This window comes from Mangifera indica, chromosome 1 (assembly GCF_011075055.1).
Source record: "Mangifera indica cultivar Alphonso chromosome 1, CATAS_Mindica_2.1, whole genome shotgun sequence".
In the NCBI taxonomy this organism is placed as follows: domain Eukaryota; kingdom Viridiplantae; phylum Streptophyta; class Magnoliopsida; order Sapindales; family Anacardiaceae; genus Mangifera; species Mangifera indica.
The window spans coordinates 25,417,733-25,434,881 of NC_058137.1; the positions used below are offsets into that span (position 1 = coordinate 25,417,733).

General features: G+C 30.7%; 1 protein-coding gene across 1 annotated transcript; it reads right to left on the reverse strand.

Moving 5' to 3' along the window:
• Positions 1–9,413: 9,413 nt before the first annotated feature.
• LOC123209128 (probable beta-1,3-galactosyltransferase 14) lies at positions 9,414–13,448 on the reverse strand. The gene is made up of 7 exons (XM_044626920.1): positions 13,010–13,448; positions 12,216–12,368; positions 12,051–12,133; positions 11,870–11,969; positions 11,236–11,349; positions 10,678–10,820; positions 9,414–9,935 (listed from the first exon to the last, which is right to left on the reverse strand). The coding sequence occupies exons 1-7, from the start codon at positions 13,336–13,338 to the stop codon at positions 9,847–9,849; spliced, it is 1,011 nt and encodes a 336-aa protein (XP_044482855.1). The 5' UTR covers positions 13,339–13,448; the 3' UTR covers positions 9,414–9,846.
• Positions 13,449–17,149: the final 3,701 nt, after the last annotated feature.

Consider the following 17,149-nt stretch of genomic DNA (forward strand, 5'->3'; position numbering starts at 1 on the left):
CCTTTTTCACTCTTTCACCTGCTGCTTCACGAGTCACCTCTCTTTTGCTCTTTCTTTCACTTCTCTCGGACTATACTTAGGCAAAATAGAAGGAGCAATACTATGTAAATATCTTAGGAGGTAGTTTTAATGATTAAAAAAAATAAATTTAAGTTTTTTTTAATGATAATCAAAATTAAAATTTTAATTTATTTAATTTAATAATTATAATTTGAGATAAATTTTTATTTCTACATAGAATACTTATAATTTTTATGAAGTATTTGAAGAGAATGAATATTAAAAATTACAAAATAAGTATATTAAAATAATAAAAACATAAAAAAAAATGATAAATTAATATTAGTAGATAATTCATAAGTCGACCTATACCCATAAGGTTGGATATAAGTTTTAGAAATAATTACTCATATAAATCGACCTATTTTGACTTGTGTACGTTTTTAGCCAATTTGCACCCAACCCATGCACCTGGTTTGTTAGGTCTATCTCGAACTAATACTATATATATAAACTTATATGTAAAATAAAGATAATAATATCTAATTAAATGATTTTAAACTAAAAATATATATAAATAATAACATTTTTCAATCACAAAACTGTCACATTAATTTTTACAGTTAAATTTATACAATTTTTTTGTATACATAATTTTATTTATTTACTAATTCTATATAAATATTCTTTCTCTGATTTCATTATTTACCTTCGTTACATGTGATTAACATTTAATCATAAGTTAAAACAAGTTAATGAAATTGTAATAATAAAGATTAATTTAAAATATCTCATTCTCTTATATGCTTGATTGCATTACTAATTAATTTACTAAAATTAAATCAACAACTTATTAATTAATTTACTAAAATAAAAATAAAAATAAAATCTACTATAGTTTAATTATTGATTGCATTACGTTAAAGACCACAAGTTTCAACCAAAAAATCAAATAATTTAATTATTTTATTCACGAGAAATTAATGAAATTTATTCTAATAATTAAGAGTGTTGATAATAATATTAATACATTATAATCATACTTAACATCATAAGGAAATGGTTACGTCACAAATATTTAAAAAGATATTATTTTTAAGGCAAATGATTATGAAATTTTTGTTAAAATTTAATTAAAATTAAAGGTAAAATTATTATTTATTAAAAAATTAAAAAATTAAAAAATTATTATATTTTAAAAAATAATACCTAAAAATGGTGTGAGTGAATGCATGGGAGTATTTCCCTAATAAAATAATTAATTTTTCGTTCAATTTCTGATACCTATAATCCTAGATTCCTGTACTTTCTAGATTTTTCACTTTCTTACGCAAGCCAAAACTATTACAGGATGTTGCAGAGCCCATCAATTCGAACGACCGATTTCCATGATAAATTTACATAACTGCCCCTCCTTTTTGCCAACTGATCTTTGTTTATTATTGGGCATTTTGAGTAACACATTTAAGCATATTTTTTATATTATTTTAAGGGGAAAGTGTAAAATTTTTTATTCATGAATACGAAAGTCAATTCAAACTTTAGCCGAACTATATGTCAATTCAGTTCAAAAAAAAAACATGCAGAAAAAGGCATATTGGCAAATAACATCGGCAACAAGGGTGGATATGTAAATTCACAGATTCTCCAGACACGATGTGCAGCAGACAATAGCCTGCCAGCTGGCCCAGTCAGAGGGAACCCGAGGAGTGACAGTGGCTTCCAGCTAAGCGTTAAACGGAGAAATCAAACGCCGTCAACATGATCACCCGGACCGGAAAGATAATTAATTAAAACGCCGTCTCTCTTATTCTCTTCTCTTTTTGGTCGGTTATACACTAATCATTTTTAATTACTTCTTAATGAGGTAATCAGCATATAATTAACACGAACCCTAATTTAAATGTGCTCCAACCAACCACTACTAAAGATGTGGTTTCTGTTAGCTAATTAATTAGTGAAAAAATAAGCTGCAACTAAAACCTAATCCTTCCTTCAGTTGGATGCTCTATTTATTTTTATATTTCTCTGGGTGGTTGAAACTTGAACCATCAATGGAGTTTTTATTCTCAGCAACGAGTTATCGCTGGAATTCCATGCTTCTTTTAACTATCAACGCGCTTCACCTCAACCGCCAGACAACACCGTTCAAGATCTTCTCAAAATTACAGTTACCCTTGATTCTTTCTGCAGTAGCCTCTCCCAGATATGGACTGCTATATTGGCAGCAAGTAAAACCGCACGTCTCATGGATTTTCCACGATATTGATAGAATATTATAACATTTCTGTTCTAATAATCTGATTTAGCGATGTGGGACAGACATCCACGCACACTGGATACCACAACTTGATAATTCAATTAAGTATCTTTGCATATTCTAAACTACCATTTGTAACATCGTCGCGTGGCTTTGACATCATACATGGAGTTGTTCTACCATTTGAATACCGTGTGTAGCATCCCTGAGTGGCTCAGGGCTCTCATACCATATGCGGAGTGACTCTACCATTTGTATACGTGGAATAATTCTTATTAATAATATATAAAACGAAACAATGATTGAATCTGAGCAGGAAATAACCAAAAGTCACCAATATGATAGTTTCTGAGCTCTTACAAATGGGCATCACGTGCCTTTAATTTCCTGTTACTCACTACACTCGGCCACCCATTATTTCTCGTACCCATAATACATGAGAGAGAAGAAAATGCAACGCAACTTTTATTGCCAGTTTATTCTTTCTACCTGACTCATCAAAATTAAACCAGAGCTTTCATGGGAGAGGAGGTCCCTTATCTGCAAATTATAACTAAAGAGATCAACAGAAGAGTAATTATTCAGAAGAAGATAAGAGAACTGTAATCGATGAAAACAAAATAGGAGTGATGGTGAGGACAAAATACTGAGCTGCCATGAATGAAGCTCATCACTCTTACAGTGGAATCCAAGGTGCTCCTTTCGCAGACTACGAAAGCAGTAGCTGCATATACATGTATCATCTCTTGTCTTCTAGCAGAATTTTATGGAATTTGCGTGGTGGACCCTCTCAGAATATACTCTATATATATGTATATAATAATTCCTCTGTTTGTTGCATGCAGTGTTTCGAAGTTCAAGGCATAGAACCTTATTCATATATATTCTTTAAAGTAGACACGATAATTTGTATAATTAAATTATTTATATTATAGTAATTTAAATTTTGAATTCAACACTTTAAACTTTAATTTAATTTAAAATAAAATTATATCTAAATTTTGTAATTTTAAATCAAATCAAATATTTTTATATTGTTTTAATTCGATTTGAATTAATTCAAATTGTATAATAAGTAAAGTCATATTAAAAATATATGTAACAATATAATTTATTATAAAACAATATATTTTGTCAAATTGTAAGAAATAACATGATTTATTATATAAAAATACAAAAAATGATATTTTGACATGAAATGACACTCTTTTAAAACAAAATTATTTTATTTTAAATTAATACTAAAGAGATGTTTGGTTCACTATATTCAAATATTACTCTGATAATCTATTTTTTTATTAATAACATTTCTTAATTAATAACATTACTTTATTTAGTTTGTCAGTAATAAAAGATTTTAATAATTTTTTATTTTCATATGTGATGTGATAGATAATATAAAATATAATTTGATTACCATTTCTACCTTTAGTATTAATAGATGAGTAGTATTGTATGCACAAATAACGATGTATTATTATATAATTAAATAGTAAAAAATTAAAGATAAAACAATAGTGACAAATCGTTGTTTGTGTATTAAGTTATATACAGTTTTATTGTTAATAGATTACCAAAGCAATCTTGATTTTATTATTATTATATCTTTACTTATTAATTTTTTAAGATAAAATTATTTTTATTTTCAATTAATATCATAAGTAATATAAAAAATATTATAAAATAATTATATTTAAAGATATTTAATTAAAATTATATCTTAGTAATTTTTTTATATCTAATCAAATATTATAATAATTTATATTTAATAATCATTTAGGGTATTTATCATTGTGATAATAGCTTATTTTTTTAATAAAAGATTAACCAAACTAAACATTATATAATAGTTTATTTATTTTCTATTTATATTATCAATTGTAGAGAGAAAAAAAAAACAAAATATCATAATCAAAAACTCAAATAAACTAATAACTTCAATTTCAAAATAATACAACCGATAACCAATGAGATTGATAACTACTTGTCAAATATTTAAAAAAATTTAATTTTCAATTCATACGATGAATATAATTATAATAAATATTAAAATCATATAATAATTTTAAATCAGTAGTATTTATAATACATAAAACAAATACAAATAATTTTTTACAAGTCTCCCAAAAAATTTTTTGTAAAAAGTTATTAAATTAAAATAAATGTATTTAAGTAATGCAGATTTTGTGTTTGATGGTGCAATATCGATTTTTTTGTTGATCAAATTAAGGAATATTGATTTTGTGAATTGAAACTTTTTTTGTCCTATGGAAAAAATAAAGAATATTGGTTTTTATTTTCTATTATGATGTTATACAATATTTTGTTTAAAATTTTTGGATTAATATCATATCAATCCTAATCGGACCCCATTTTTTAAGGGCCAACCCGAATTACTTTTTGCATTGAAAATCATAAACCTAATCAATTTTATTCGTACCGTATTGTGTTAGTTAAAAAGATTAAAATTTCACACCAATTTATAACATTAACATAAGGTGACTTTCTTAATGGTAGTGTGGTGTTAGAATGGTTATTTTTCCTGCATTAGATTGTTAAAAGTTTTTTAAGAATGTTATGTGTATATACTTTTTAATTATAGATAATATATTATCATATAATAAAATTATATTTGATTTTTAATTAAAAAATATTTAATTATATAATGACGTATTATTTATATATTTAATTGTGTATTATAAATTTTATATATATATATATATATATATATATATATATATATATATATCAAATTTGCATAAGGGAAAATTGTTTCATGATGAGCTTTAAGTGATGGATCAAAGTTCAAGGCAAGAAACCCTATCAATTTGTACTCGACCGCCAATTGAACCAAGTGATTAGATTGACTGACCAATAATCAAACCTCTTAATTTTAATATCATATTTGAAGTGTAATGACATGATGATCGTCTAGTGCAATCGAAAAGCTCATTTTCTTGTGATCCTTTGGTGATATGTGTGTGTCCATATACACACAGATATATATTGGGAATTGTAGTTGTAGGTAAAGTAGAGTAGACAGGGTGTGGCCAAATGAAAACAGGAATGGGGTCAATACAAGCTGTGTTTTGGAAGATGGGCAATGGGACATAGAAGGCTAAAAGAGAGGGCGTTTTCTTGCTTTCTTGGAGAGACATGTGTAATCCAACCCATAAACTGATGAAATCTTCAAAAAATTTTGATCTGACATCACCTATGATTATTTCTGTCTCAAAATTTTCCTGAAACTTTTCCTATCTGTACTTTTCTTTTCCCTTTGAGGTTCCTCATATCCAGACATGCTAAGTTTTATTCCAAACTTTTCTTGGTTTACCCACATGGCATCTCAAATATCCCCCCCTCGTTTTTCATTTTTCAAATGATAGAAAAAATTAAAAAAAAAACTTTCCACTCCATTCATTAGGGCTTGGAGTTAATCGAGATATAATTAGAAATTGAAGAAGATGATGGAAATGATGAACACATTTTAAAATCTAGTACTTCGAAGGCTCAAGTCCCATCGCATGTGACTTTCATTGCTCAAATGCTTCACTTTTTCAATGAAAAAGAAACTGAATCCCAATACTTTCAATCACTAAACACTGTTATTTTGTGGCCCATTTTGTTTAAGAATTCTTGCTTTAATTTAAAGTAAATCACAAATTAGTACTCATAAATGTGATTTCAGATTAACATTATTATTTCCTTCATTTAAACTGCATGGAAATTTCATAGTCATGCTGCTCATCTTCTTCTGAAATTTGGGCATTGTGCTCTGCGGTCAAAAAGAAGACAAGGCATCAGGGCACAGAACTGGCAGTCGCAGAAGAAGGATGAGAAATATTGACTGTTAGAACGGCATGGAGTGATGAGGTAATGAGATGATGGAAGATATGGATAGGATTTAGAAGAAGAAGAAGAGATGATGATGAGAAACTGAAACATGCATGTTCCCTGGACACCCCTGATGTTTAACGAGCCCACAGGTTTTTGAAAGAAACACTGCCACCATTCTAATTAGAGCAATGCTATACGCATGCAGTTCTAATTGCCCAATTGGGCACTCTCATGAGTTTCATCATCTGATTATGTATTACAGATTTAGTAGTTAAATATTCTAATGATATACTATTATATGAGTATTGTAAAATTCAATAACTGAGTTCAAAACTATTAAAATAGATAAGTAAAAAGTTTGATCTTGAAAGTTATTGAAGGACTTGACCTATACTCTCAAACATGATAATCCACGTTTTTGCCATTTAATTCCACTAAAGCTGAGGAGTGTTTATGTGCGAAACCTTGTGAAATATGTGATGTGCATTAATAGACAGAAAACAAGAATATTTTTTAGCCAAAAGCTTTCAGAAAACGATTTCTCACTGCATAAATCTCCCCTAAAATCATGGCTTCTATTGCATGGCCATGTGGCCATCACATATTTCTCTTTCAGCTTCATGACAAAACCCCTCTCTCTTTCTCTTCCTTAACCATCACCACCAACATTTACCCACAAAAAAATCCACTTACTTTCAGTTAAACGCCATGAACCAATGGCCAAGCTTCGCTGATGATGATGATGGCGATGGCGATCATACTTTGATAATATTTTAGCACTCCACTGGCTTCCCTTTTGCCTCTGCCAAATCCCCAGTTTCCATATCCGTCTTTTCTTTTTGATTCACTCAAAATAGTTGCATTAAAATGCGCAAAACTTTCTGCAGTTAATCTGCTCTTCAATCGGTGCCATGAACCCCATCAAGATAAATGCAGAAAACAACAAGTTATTATCCGACAAATTACAGCAGTCAAATCTCTATAAGATTATTTCTTTTGTTTCGATCATGTGCTGAAGATAGGAAGCACTGAAGCCATGATGATTATTGGGACAGAAATTTAAAAAATTACCTTAAAATTTGTGTGTCCGTACCATGGGGGATTCCAAAGTTTGAGACATTCTAAGGTTTTTGTAGCTGGCGCTGTTCATGTCTCGCACATGGAGGGTCAGATCATTGGAAATTGCAAAGTCCCTTATCTAAAATTTATTTTAATCGGTGGTTTTTGATTAATCTGTGGGCTATTAATTAATTAATTAATTAAGATTAAGGGATTCATAATAAACTTTTGAAGGTTTGAAGTATGTATTTTCCCACAAGTCAAATTAAAGTACATTGAAAGAATGTTGATGTTTAGCCTCAAGGCTAAAGACAAAGTTTAAAGTAGAGAATTTTGGCATTGAAAATGTTACAAATTAAGGCAAGAAATATTGGAGAATATTGCATAAATTCCACTATGACAGAAGCTTTTATTTTTGGGCCTAAAAAATGAAGCATGGGATCATCAAATGATTGAGTCCTTCACAAACCCTAATGATTTTTATGTAGTTATGAAGAATGGGAGGACTAATTTCTCATCATCCCAATTTTAAATTGAATAAAACTCATGTGTAAAAATATACCTTGTTAATTTATTTATACACATTGGTGTAATATCATGTGATCTGATTTTTATTTATTTTTCACTTTAAAATCACGTAATTATTTGTTATCGTATAAAATTGTATAAATAAATTTATAAATAGGTGTAATTCTGTAAATGAGTTTCCAATTTATTGGTAACAAAATCACCATGAAATCAATCTTCTTCCATTTTTGATTAATTTAATCTTAGATGAAACAAATTTACCATTTACTTTAATTTTCTTTTAATTTATAAATATCATGCAGAGAATCTTCAACAAATCCCTAAATAATCCTAATGTTTCTTTGAGAGCATTTTAAACACAAAAGATCTAACAAATATGTAGAGTTCTTTATTAATTGCAAACATGCTACTCAACCTTAATATCTATTCGTATATATCATATCTGTGGTCTATCTTATTAAGGTATTGCTCACTTTGTCAACAAATTTTAAACCCAACAAAGTAGACATCATTCTCTTTTGGCACAAACTCGTAATGTTTTGTACTTGGGCATGACCGAAGTACTATAACTTGAATCTTAAACTCATTCATCATGCAAATGTGAGATATGACAAACTTTCCGCCTGATGGACCTTGTATAATTATAGTTTATCACATTTGTTATTGTATCTCTGATACTAATTGTAACATTTAAAGTCAAAGTAAACAATATACACTTAGTTAAATTAGTTATGATAAAAGGATTTACTATAACTGTATGAATTTGTTTTTCTTACTATGTACAAGTCTTAAAAAAAAAAAAAAGTGTTTTTAGGAAAAAAATATGAACTTAAATGATATCACAAGGAAACTTAGATCTAAATATCCAGTGTGGATCCAATCTAAGAGACAAAATTCAATTCAAAGTCTTGGAGTTTTTAAAAGAAATCTAGCTTGGATTGAGTGAGTGTTGGTTGGGTAGCAGCAGAGCAATTTGAATCTATAAGCATGTCAAACCACATGCATAAGATACGCCTAGTAAATGTGAAAGCACAACATGGGGTATTCATATTTCTTAACATAAAATTCAGAAAGGAAAATAAATGACATGGGATTTTATCTTTTGATGGCCAAACGGGATTGGCCTTTGCATTTGTCCAACATTTGGCAATATAAAATTTTTTTCTTTAGATTTTGTTTTGGACCAAATTGAGTCCATTTAGTCTGTATTAAGACAGAAAGTTGAGATGCCAACAGGCAAATCACATGGTGAGCATTAAACATACTAAAATCCTAGCATCAGGAAACTAATGAGCTTCATCTGGATTTAACTCAATGCTCCAATTTTAAGACCAAATCTCTACTAAAACGATGGAAGTTTAGGCTGCCCTGTCATTACAGATGTGACCTTACATTTATTTTGAAACCAAAACCATCTACTGACGCTCAAGTTGATCAAGAGTAAAATATAAATAAAATTATATGTACAAATAAACCTTACTCACTTTTTTCAATATGAAGTGAGGTGGCAACATTCTAGAAGATTTGGTTAAAGTTTATAAGCTTTAAGCCCATTGTTTCTCCCCACTAAGTTATAATTTTAATGTCAATAAAATGGAATTCATACATCTTTGGATGCTTGCAAGAAGCCATTTTTCATTAATTTGAACTAATTAATTAGATTAAATACATCATTAACGCCAGATAGATCATTAAACTAGTTTCATGCACTTGTTTGGCTCCATGTCAATGAAAGAAAACAGAATCTCAGAATATAGCATTTTACAACAAAGTGGGGAAAGTGATGAACTTCCAATTCCTCAACACCCTTACAATGCAAAGTAAGCAATCTTCACTCCTCTGTATTCTAAATTTCTAATAAACAAAAGTTATACCTCAACACCAATCTTCACTTCTCTGTATTCTAACAAACAAAAGTTATACCTCAACAAAAGTTAACCAATCCTCAAATGAATATAGTAAGGAGAATTCCCGCCGGTTGAACTCTTATCACAGAAAATCAATATGTTGCATGACAACCCGAGTGGTGGGAACTGAAGATCATAAATTGGAAAGGAATGGCTAAGGAGGGATCTGGTAGTAGCACAACCACCTTGAAGATGAGGTATTCAAGTAAGCACCTCTCCTTCATAAGAAAACTGGGTAGCATCAAATAAAATTTGCTACTCGTCATCCGATGGCAAAGTAGGGCTTTTTGAGCAGCTGTCTTGCTGATGAAGTTCCAATAATCTCTTTTCTGGATTGCAGAGCCCTGGACAATAAAAGTAAAATGTATATATATGTATATGTATATGCATATGCGTGTGTGTGTGTGTGTGTGTGTGTATATATATATATATTTATGTATGTATGTATATGCACATCACAATTAAATGAGAATTCAGTACAAACATATTTCTACAGAAATGCACAAAAAATGTATTTTTAATGTTACATTAAAGTACTTAGAAATTCTACAGAAACCAAATCACCACGTTGAATTTTCACATGTTTGAATTGAGTCAACTATATTACCGATAGCATCACACTGAAGTCATTTCACTATTGATGTAAATAATCCATTTCTATTTGTTTCTTATGGAATGATAAAAAAATGTAAAGACATTTAAAGACATCCAAAAATGATATACCTAACTAAATATTTATAATCATGTTTGGCCCTAGTTTATTTTGTGCTTGAAAGCATTATATATATGCACTTTAGTGTGAAGTAATAACGTTTACTCCACTAGCCATAAGATGCAATCAACTACTTGCTATGCTTTCGCCTTCAGAGAAATTTAAAACCAAACACATTCTGATTTAACTATACACACTCTTGACTCTGTACATCAATAAAAAAGTTTGAGGGATTTCATATTCCAGTACAGAGGTCAAGATAAAATTGAGCACCTAAAATGACATAAAAAAGAAACTGATAAAAAATAATTGATCTTAGAACTTAATACCAGTTACCGTTTCACCTTTATCATTTGGTAGCTAAAATTACCAACCTGAACATTTGGGAATATCCCAGACAGCAATAGATGTTGGTGTACAGTCTGCTGCACAAAGTTGCCTGTTATCTTCATGATTGACATTCATTGAAAGCATCCATGAACCAATTGTAACATCTTCATTGCTGAACATCCGGAAACTGTAATTTCAAACAAATTATAAAAACATTATGCGCAAGGGAAAAACCAAAAATAATACTGCTAACATTATAAAAATACTTCCTATACATATGATATTTTGTCATGAACAAGAAAGTCAGCATGCGTAAATGGTTACATTCAGAAAGAGGAAAAAAAGACATTTTTTTTTACAAGAATGCACAGAGTCTTCAAAAGTTCATCCAGATAAATAAATTGTGTTCTTTTGGGGTATTATCAGATAGCGGATCAATTATGAACAAATCCATCAGTAACTCATCAAACACTCATATTTCTGGTGTAACTGAAAAGTTTTCATGATAATTAATATTTGAGCAACATAAAAATAAATGAGAGAAAAAAAAACACTAAATAATAATCAATGCACTGAATGAGTTGTTGAAAGAACAGACATGCCTGTCATTCCTGAGAGCAACCAAATTCGCAACAACATCTGCAGAAAGAGCATATATAGGTCCATATGCATGAAGAAAGTATTCCTTCCCAATCAAATATGACAGTGGTTCATACCTGCATGAATTAAGTAGATCTGATCATTTAGTCAGTACATAAATTTGGCACAAATTTTTCAAACCATTGACCATTAAGCCTCCACCAGTTACATACTGGCGCTTGTTGTAAACCCAAAGCTATAACAAGAGGTTCAAAAAGAAATGCCTTAAAATTTATGAATTGCATTTGGATCATTCATAAAATATGTCCAGGAATATAGTTGGACAATGTTTATTTTGTTTCTAAACTATGGTTAGTCTGTAATCCTTTTGTCATCCATTCCTTCTTGATCACTAAAGCAGAGCCTAATTTAAGGATACTACTTTTCTCATCCAATTCCTTCCGGTTCGCTTGTTCCTTTCTGATTAATGAACATTAACCTAAAAGTGGCTCTCTGTCTCTTTTTCATCATTTTATTATCAAACACAGCATGACATTTGACTCAAGTAAAGCAGTAATCACCAAAAATCCAGGAAAGAAAGCAGTCAACAAATATTTACATAAATCAATGACCATAAAGCAAAAGATTAGGACAAACCATTTGAGCTTCGGATCAGTAAAAACAGGACCCTTTTTCATGCATCCCAGATAAGTCTGAGAGTGAGTGCGGTCTTTTGCTAAGAGCAACGACAAGCGATCTATGAATATGAAATATAAGAAATTAGAAAAGAAACATGATTTCCTACTAAGTATCAATAACTTTTGTTAAATCTAGTCACCTGGCCGCAAATATATGTCATCATCAGCTTTGACATAAAAATCAGAATCAAAGAGTGCATATGCTGCTCTAAAGAATGCCAATCTGCCCCAAAGAATCCAATTGTGAACGATTTTTTTTTATTACTCTTATAAAAGATAACTATAAAATTATCACCAACACTAACGTTTTGTATGGGAGATTACTGTACTCCTCCTGAATATCTAATAGAAGGAAATCATCATATTCTGCAACCTCCTTTTTGAGAGCTGACATCTTTGAATCATCACTGGTTCTACCGATGACAAACCTAAAAGCCAAACCAGTGGCTTCTTCCAAGCTGCAAAGCATGTTACAAAGATACAACATGATTTTGAGAAAATGCTACTAGTGAAAAATATGCTAAACAGTGAACAGATAATGACTAGCAGAAAATTTTAACATGAGTACAACAATTAATTAGTAGATTAGAAACAAGAGGAAAAAATGCAAGAACACATAATCACCAAATTTTACTAGAATATGACATATAAGATCTTGAAAGCCAAAAATTTTAAAGAATCAAGAATTAACATTGTAGCTAAGAAACACTAAACAGTAAATAAATAAATAATCAACTAGGTCGGTAATGTGGGAACATCAACCAATGCTACAGTCCACTTAGCTCAGTAAAAGTTCTACTAGCATAAGCACGACCTCATTTCTAAATCACCTACTCATTTCAGAACACAATTGCTTCAAATCAATCTCCCTAACACAATTCCAGTTTCTTAAGCCTATTTTCTCCATAATTCCAACTTTAAAACACATTTCCACAATTTTACTTAAAAATTCTTACTGATTTAATTCATGACTTACCCTAATTAACTTCATCTTAGACCAAAAAAAAAAAAATTTCTCAGCAAAATTATCAAATTCAATAATTTTACACCTAACGCGATGAAAAACATTGAATAATAAACCTAGAAAAAGAATCCGTACCGTTGAAGGCCTTGACGATCGGACGGCATCCACGTCTTTCTCAAAGATCTCCTCCGACCCGTAGACCCGAACCCGGTCTGGATCCCAACAAAGCCCATGACTTTATGCCTCTTGGATTCAGAAGCTAAACCATCGTTATTAGCACTAGTGGTCCAGCGGACTTTGACGGATCTCAGAGGGGAGTTGCTGCAGCCGCGAGAGACGGCGAGGATGGCGGAGATGCCGAAGATAAAGCCGGCGATGCCAACGATGAGGCAAAAGAAGATGAGGAAGGTGGATTTGGAAGAGGAAGGGGCACGCGCGTGAAATAATTTGGGAGAAGAAGGCATTGTGTTAGGAGTGGTGGGTGGTGGTTTAGTTCGTTAGTGAGTTTTAAGCTTCCATTCATTACAGTACAGAGACCGTGGAGTGTAAGAGAAGCAAAATCAAATCAAAGTGATTTTTAAGTCAAAAATTCCTATAATTATTTTTTTTTAATGTAATAAATTTTTTTATTTATCACATAATTAAGTTTCCTTTTTTAATTTTCTTAATTAATAATAATATTTTAATTTGAGTATTACCCCAAAAAAAAAAAACCATTAACTTAGATTAGATAATATATTATTTTTTATATATTAATAATATTATTTAATTAAATACTTATAAATATGTTAACCCAATCTAAATTAAGGAGAATAAAAAAATTGCATGAAATCCAATAATAGGGTTTGAATCGAAGAGTGTGACGGAAAAGTTTTAGGATTGTTCTCGTGTCATGTCAATCTGATCTTCTTTAGGATTATATATTTGATTTCTTTCGATAACCCTTATAATTTTTGGTTGTGGCTGATAGAAGGTTGGTGGTATATAGGAGTTGATGGAGGTATGTTGAAAAGACCATTTTAATATAAAATAAAAAAAATTGTTGTCTTAATATGAAAATTAAAATTAGTTTAATTGAATGCGAAAACTTTTTTATCTTAAAAATTTAATAAAAATAAAATAGAGATGAAATTATTTTTTATATTAATAATAACCCAATTTTATTGAAATATTTTATTAATTAAATCAAATAAATTAAGAATCGAAATGGAATACATTCTTCCTACTATGAATAAATGAAAAGGCTTGCTCTAAATACATTTTTATCTTTTTTGTTTTGTAATTTTTCAGTTCACATATATGCTTATCAAGGTTTTGCTGACCAAGATTGAGCAAACTAAATATATATTTACATTCATTTCTACTTCTCATCCAACTCAAAGGCTTTTCTTCTGGTTGTTGGTTCAGATAAACTTGTGCCTTGTCATCCATACATGGGGTTTCATTTCAATTAACCTTGTTTTCTCCAGGCCCTTTTCTTCCCAGGACAACTTTGAATAATCCTGCCATGGATTTTTCTTCATATCCATCTTCCATGATGGATAAGTTACAAGTTATTTCTCCAGAAAACTGAAACTGTCGTGAAGAAGAATCCGTGTTCTCTTCAAATGGGCTTAAAAACTCACCAGATTGTCCATCTGCTTTTTGATCTCCATACAAGGGTTTTTTAAGAAGAATCATTACAGGAAAGACCATCAAGTTAATTTTCTTTAGAGCTTTCGTCTCCTCTGGCTCCACTGGCACAAAGCCGAATCCCTTGGTCCATCTGTCAACTAAATTGGGAATTGCTGATAATGACAAGCATTTCCACCTTGAATGATAGTAACATGTACAACCGCCATCAAGGAAAAGAAGAAAAAAATTGTAAATCAGACAGGGAGGCTGCTTTCAAGAAAATTAAAGCATCTCAATGTGATGCGAAAGCTGAATGAACAACCTTCAAATCAAGGGAAAAAACTACACATTAGAGATCTTGAAAAATCTCTGTTTCAATAGGGGAATAAGATAAAAAACACAGCCAATTACATACAGAGGGAAAACTTAGGCATAGAATTTTGCAGTAATTATACCTCTTCTATGGCAGCCACAAGAAATCTGCACATTCCCTCATTGCAGTAATTGCTGCATGTAGCTATTAGTGGCATCGGTAATTGCTGCATGTAGCTATGAGTGGCATCTCTGCAACAGCTGATCCATGAACTCTACAAACAAATAAAGCTTTGATTACATATTCACGGTAAGTGAAAAGCTAACTAAACATGATAATGAAATGAAACTGGCTGAGTTCAGATAATTGTCCAAATGATATAAACAGTAAGTTATTGAGATTGTAGAATTCAAAACTATATTAATATTATATTAGAAGATCATACTTTCTGATGTGAGATTTAATTCTCATATTTTGTACTAGAAATGCCAACGGAATCTTTTAAAAACACTGGAGGTTTTTTTTTTTCATTTTCTTTTAAGCCAAAGTAGATTTTACTATTTAGTATTTCCATGTACTTCGAAACAAGTACTTTTCTTTCCATTGGGGTTGGTTGACAGGTTGAACCTGGATCAACCGGGGAAACGGATTCCAGGGAACAGATAAATATGTAGTTAATTCTCTGGTGAAACTTTAAGTAAACTGTAGTCCTGCTGGGACTGAACCAATGAGAAAGTAGTTATATTAAATTTCCGAACAGCCATTACCATTCTACCTGTATGACAGATGGAGGTTGATCTAGAATGTTTTTGCATTGAAGTTCGATCTTTCATACGCATACTTGAAATTTTGAAAAAGCAAATTTGATAGGTGCCTCAGTTGGGGACAAACTGGAAATTCTTGCTTCTCGAACAGCTAAATTAGTGGCAGATGTGCTTCTTGATGAGGCTGCTAAACTTTCATTTGACCTGATTGTATTGCCGGTAAGTGTAGTTCTGATTCTTATTTTCGTTTTAACCAAATTTTTGCTCATTTGTAGGCTGGGTTCGGTGCTGCTCAAGTATTTGCGGATACAGAGATATTGGTGAATATTGTCACGAGCTAATCTTTTGATCTGTTTGTATGACATCCTTAATACTATTTTCATAAGAATTAGTCTTGCATACACCTATATTATGAGTTAGATTTATTAGTTTCATCTTGTTTAGACTCATCAAAAAAGTAATTCTGACTCTTGATTAGCTTATGCATGAATAACCTAATCCCTTTTCAATATTGCCTCCCCCCAAAACCTCGGCTCCATTGCTCAAGCCCCGTGGCTAGAATACCCCTAACAAGCAACAACACACCTATACGCGCTAATTCATTAGCCCATCCATACATTGTTTATGCCAAAGTCCGCGTCATGCTCACCAACCGCGAGCTGTGAGGCCCGTGACAATATGCTTAAGAAAAAGAGGGAATCAAAAAGACCTTATGGGGCTATATGTGCATCCCCAGCTTTAGCCTTAGAGCCCAATGGCTTACTCAAGGTATTGTGTTTATCACACTGGATTAAATGCATTCCTCTGATTTAGACCATTTGATGTGAACTTAAGAAAGATGCATAATTTCTTGTGCTTTTATGAAAGTTGGGCATCCTGGTCTTATCTGACATTGACAAGTAACCGAACTTGTGTGTCATAAATTGCTGAATTTATTGCTGAATACTTACATTACATGTTCCCTAAAGTGTGTGTGCATCTTTTTGTGTCTCCATTCTTATGTATTTGACCTTTTCAAAATTGAACTCTTAAAAAGCTAACGCATTTTGTTATGCTGATGTTTTCTCTTTATGACTTATAATTTATGGTGAAGAAGGGTGTCCCTCTCCACTTCCATTGACCTTATTTATAAAGGGTCAAAAACTTATTTTCACTAAAGTATAATATATCACAAATTAAAATTTATTAACTTTTAAAAATTCAAAGTTTCATTCATAAATTAAATTCTATTAAAATTTTTAATTAAAATTAAAAATAAAATAGTTATTTTGATAATAATATTAAATATATATAATTTATTATATTTTTAATTATTTTTCATCCCTAAGTTTTAAAAATTAATAATTTCACCTTTAGTTAAAGTTTTTTAGTTTTAAAAAATCAAAATTTTCTCTCCAAAACCTAGGGTTTTCTTTTCTCCCATCTCTAGGCGACTTCCATAAAACTCTCTAAGCCATCTCCGAGCACCACTTTTATTTGGATTTTTTGATAAATCCAAATGAAGGTGGTGGTCAGAGATGAGTTAGAGAATTTTGTAGAGGTCTCCAGTGGTCGGAAACGTTGTCAAAGAGGAGAGGAAAGAAA

Bases quoted from the DNA above. Each gene is read 5' to 3' on its own strand.
- LOC123209128 (XM_044626920.1), bottom strand. From the start codon at position 13,338: ATGCCTTCTTCTCCCAAATTATTTCACGCGCGTGCCCCTTCCTCTTCC. The intron at 12,369-13,009 runs GTACGGATTCTT...CATGCTTTGCAG, and splicing joins GATCGTCAAGGCCTTCAACG to CTTGGAAGAAGCCACTGGTT. The intron at 9,936-10,677 runs GTTGGTAATTTT...TTTATTGTCCAG, and splicing joins GGATATTCCCAAATGTTCAG to GGCTCTGCAATCCAGAAAAG.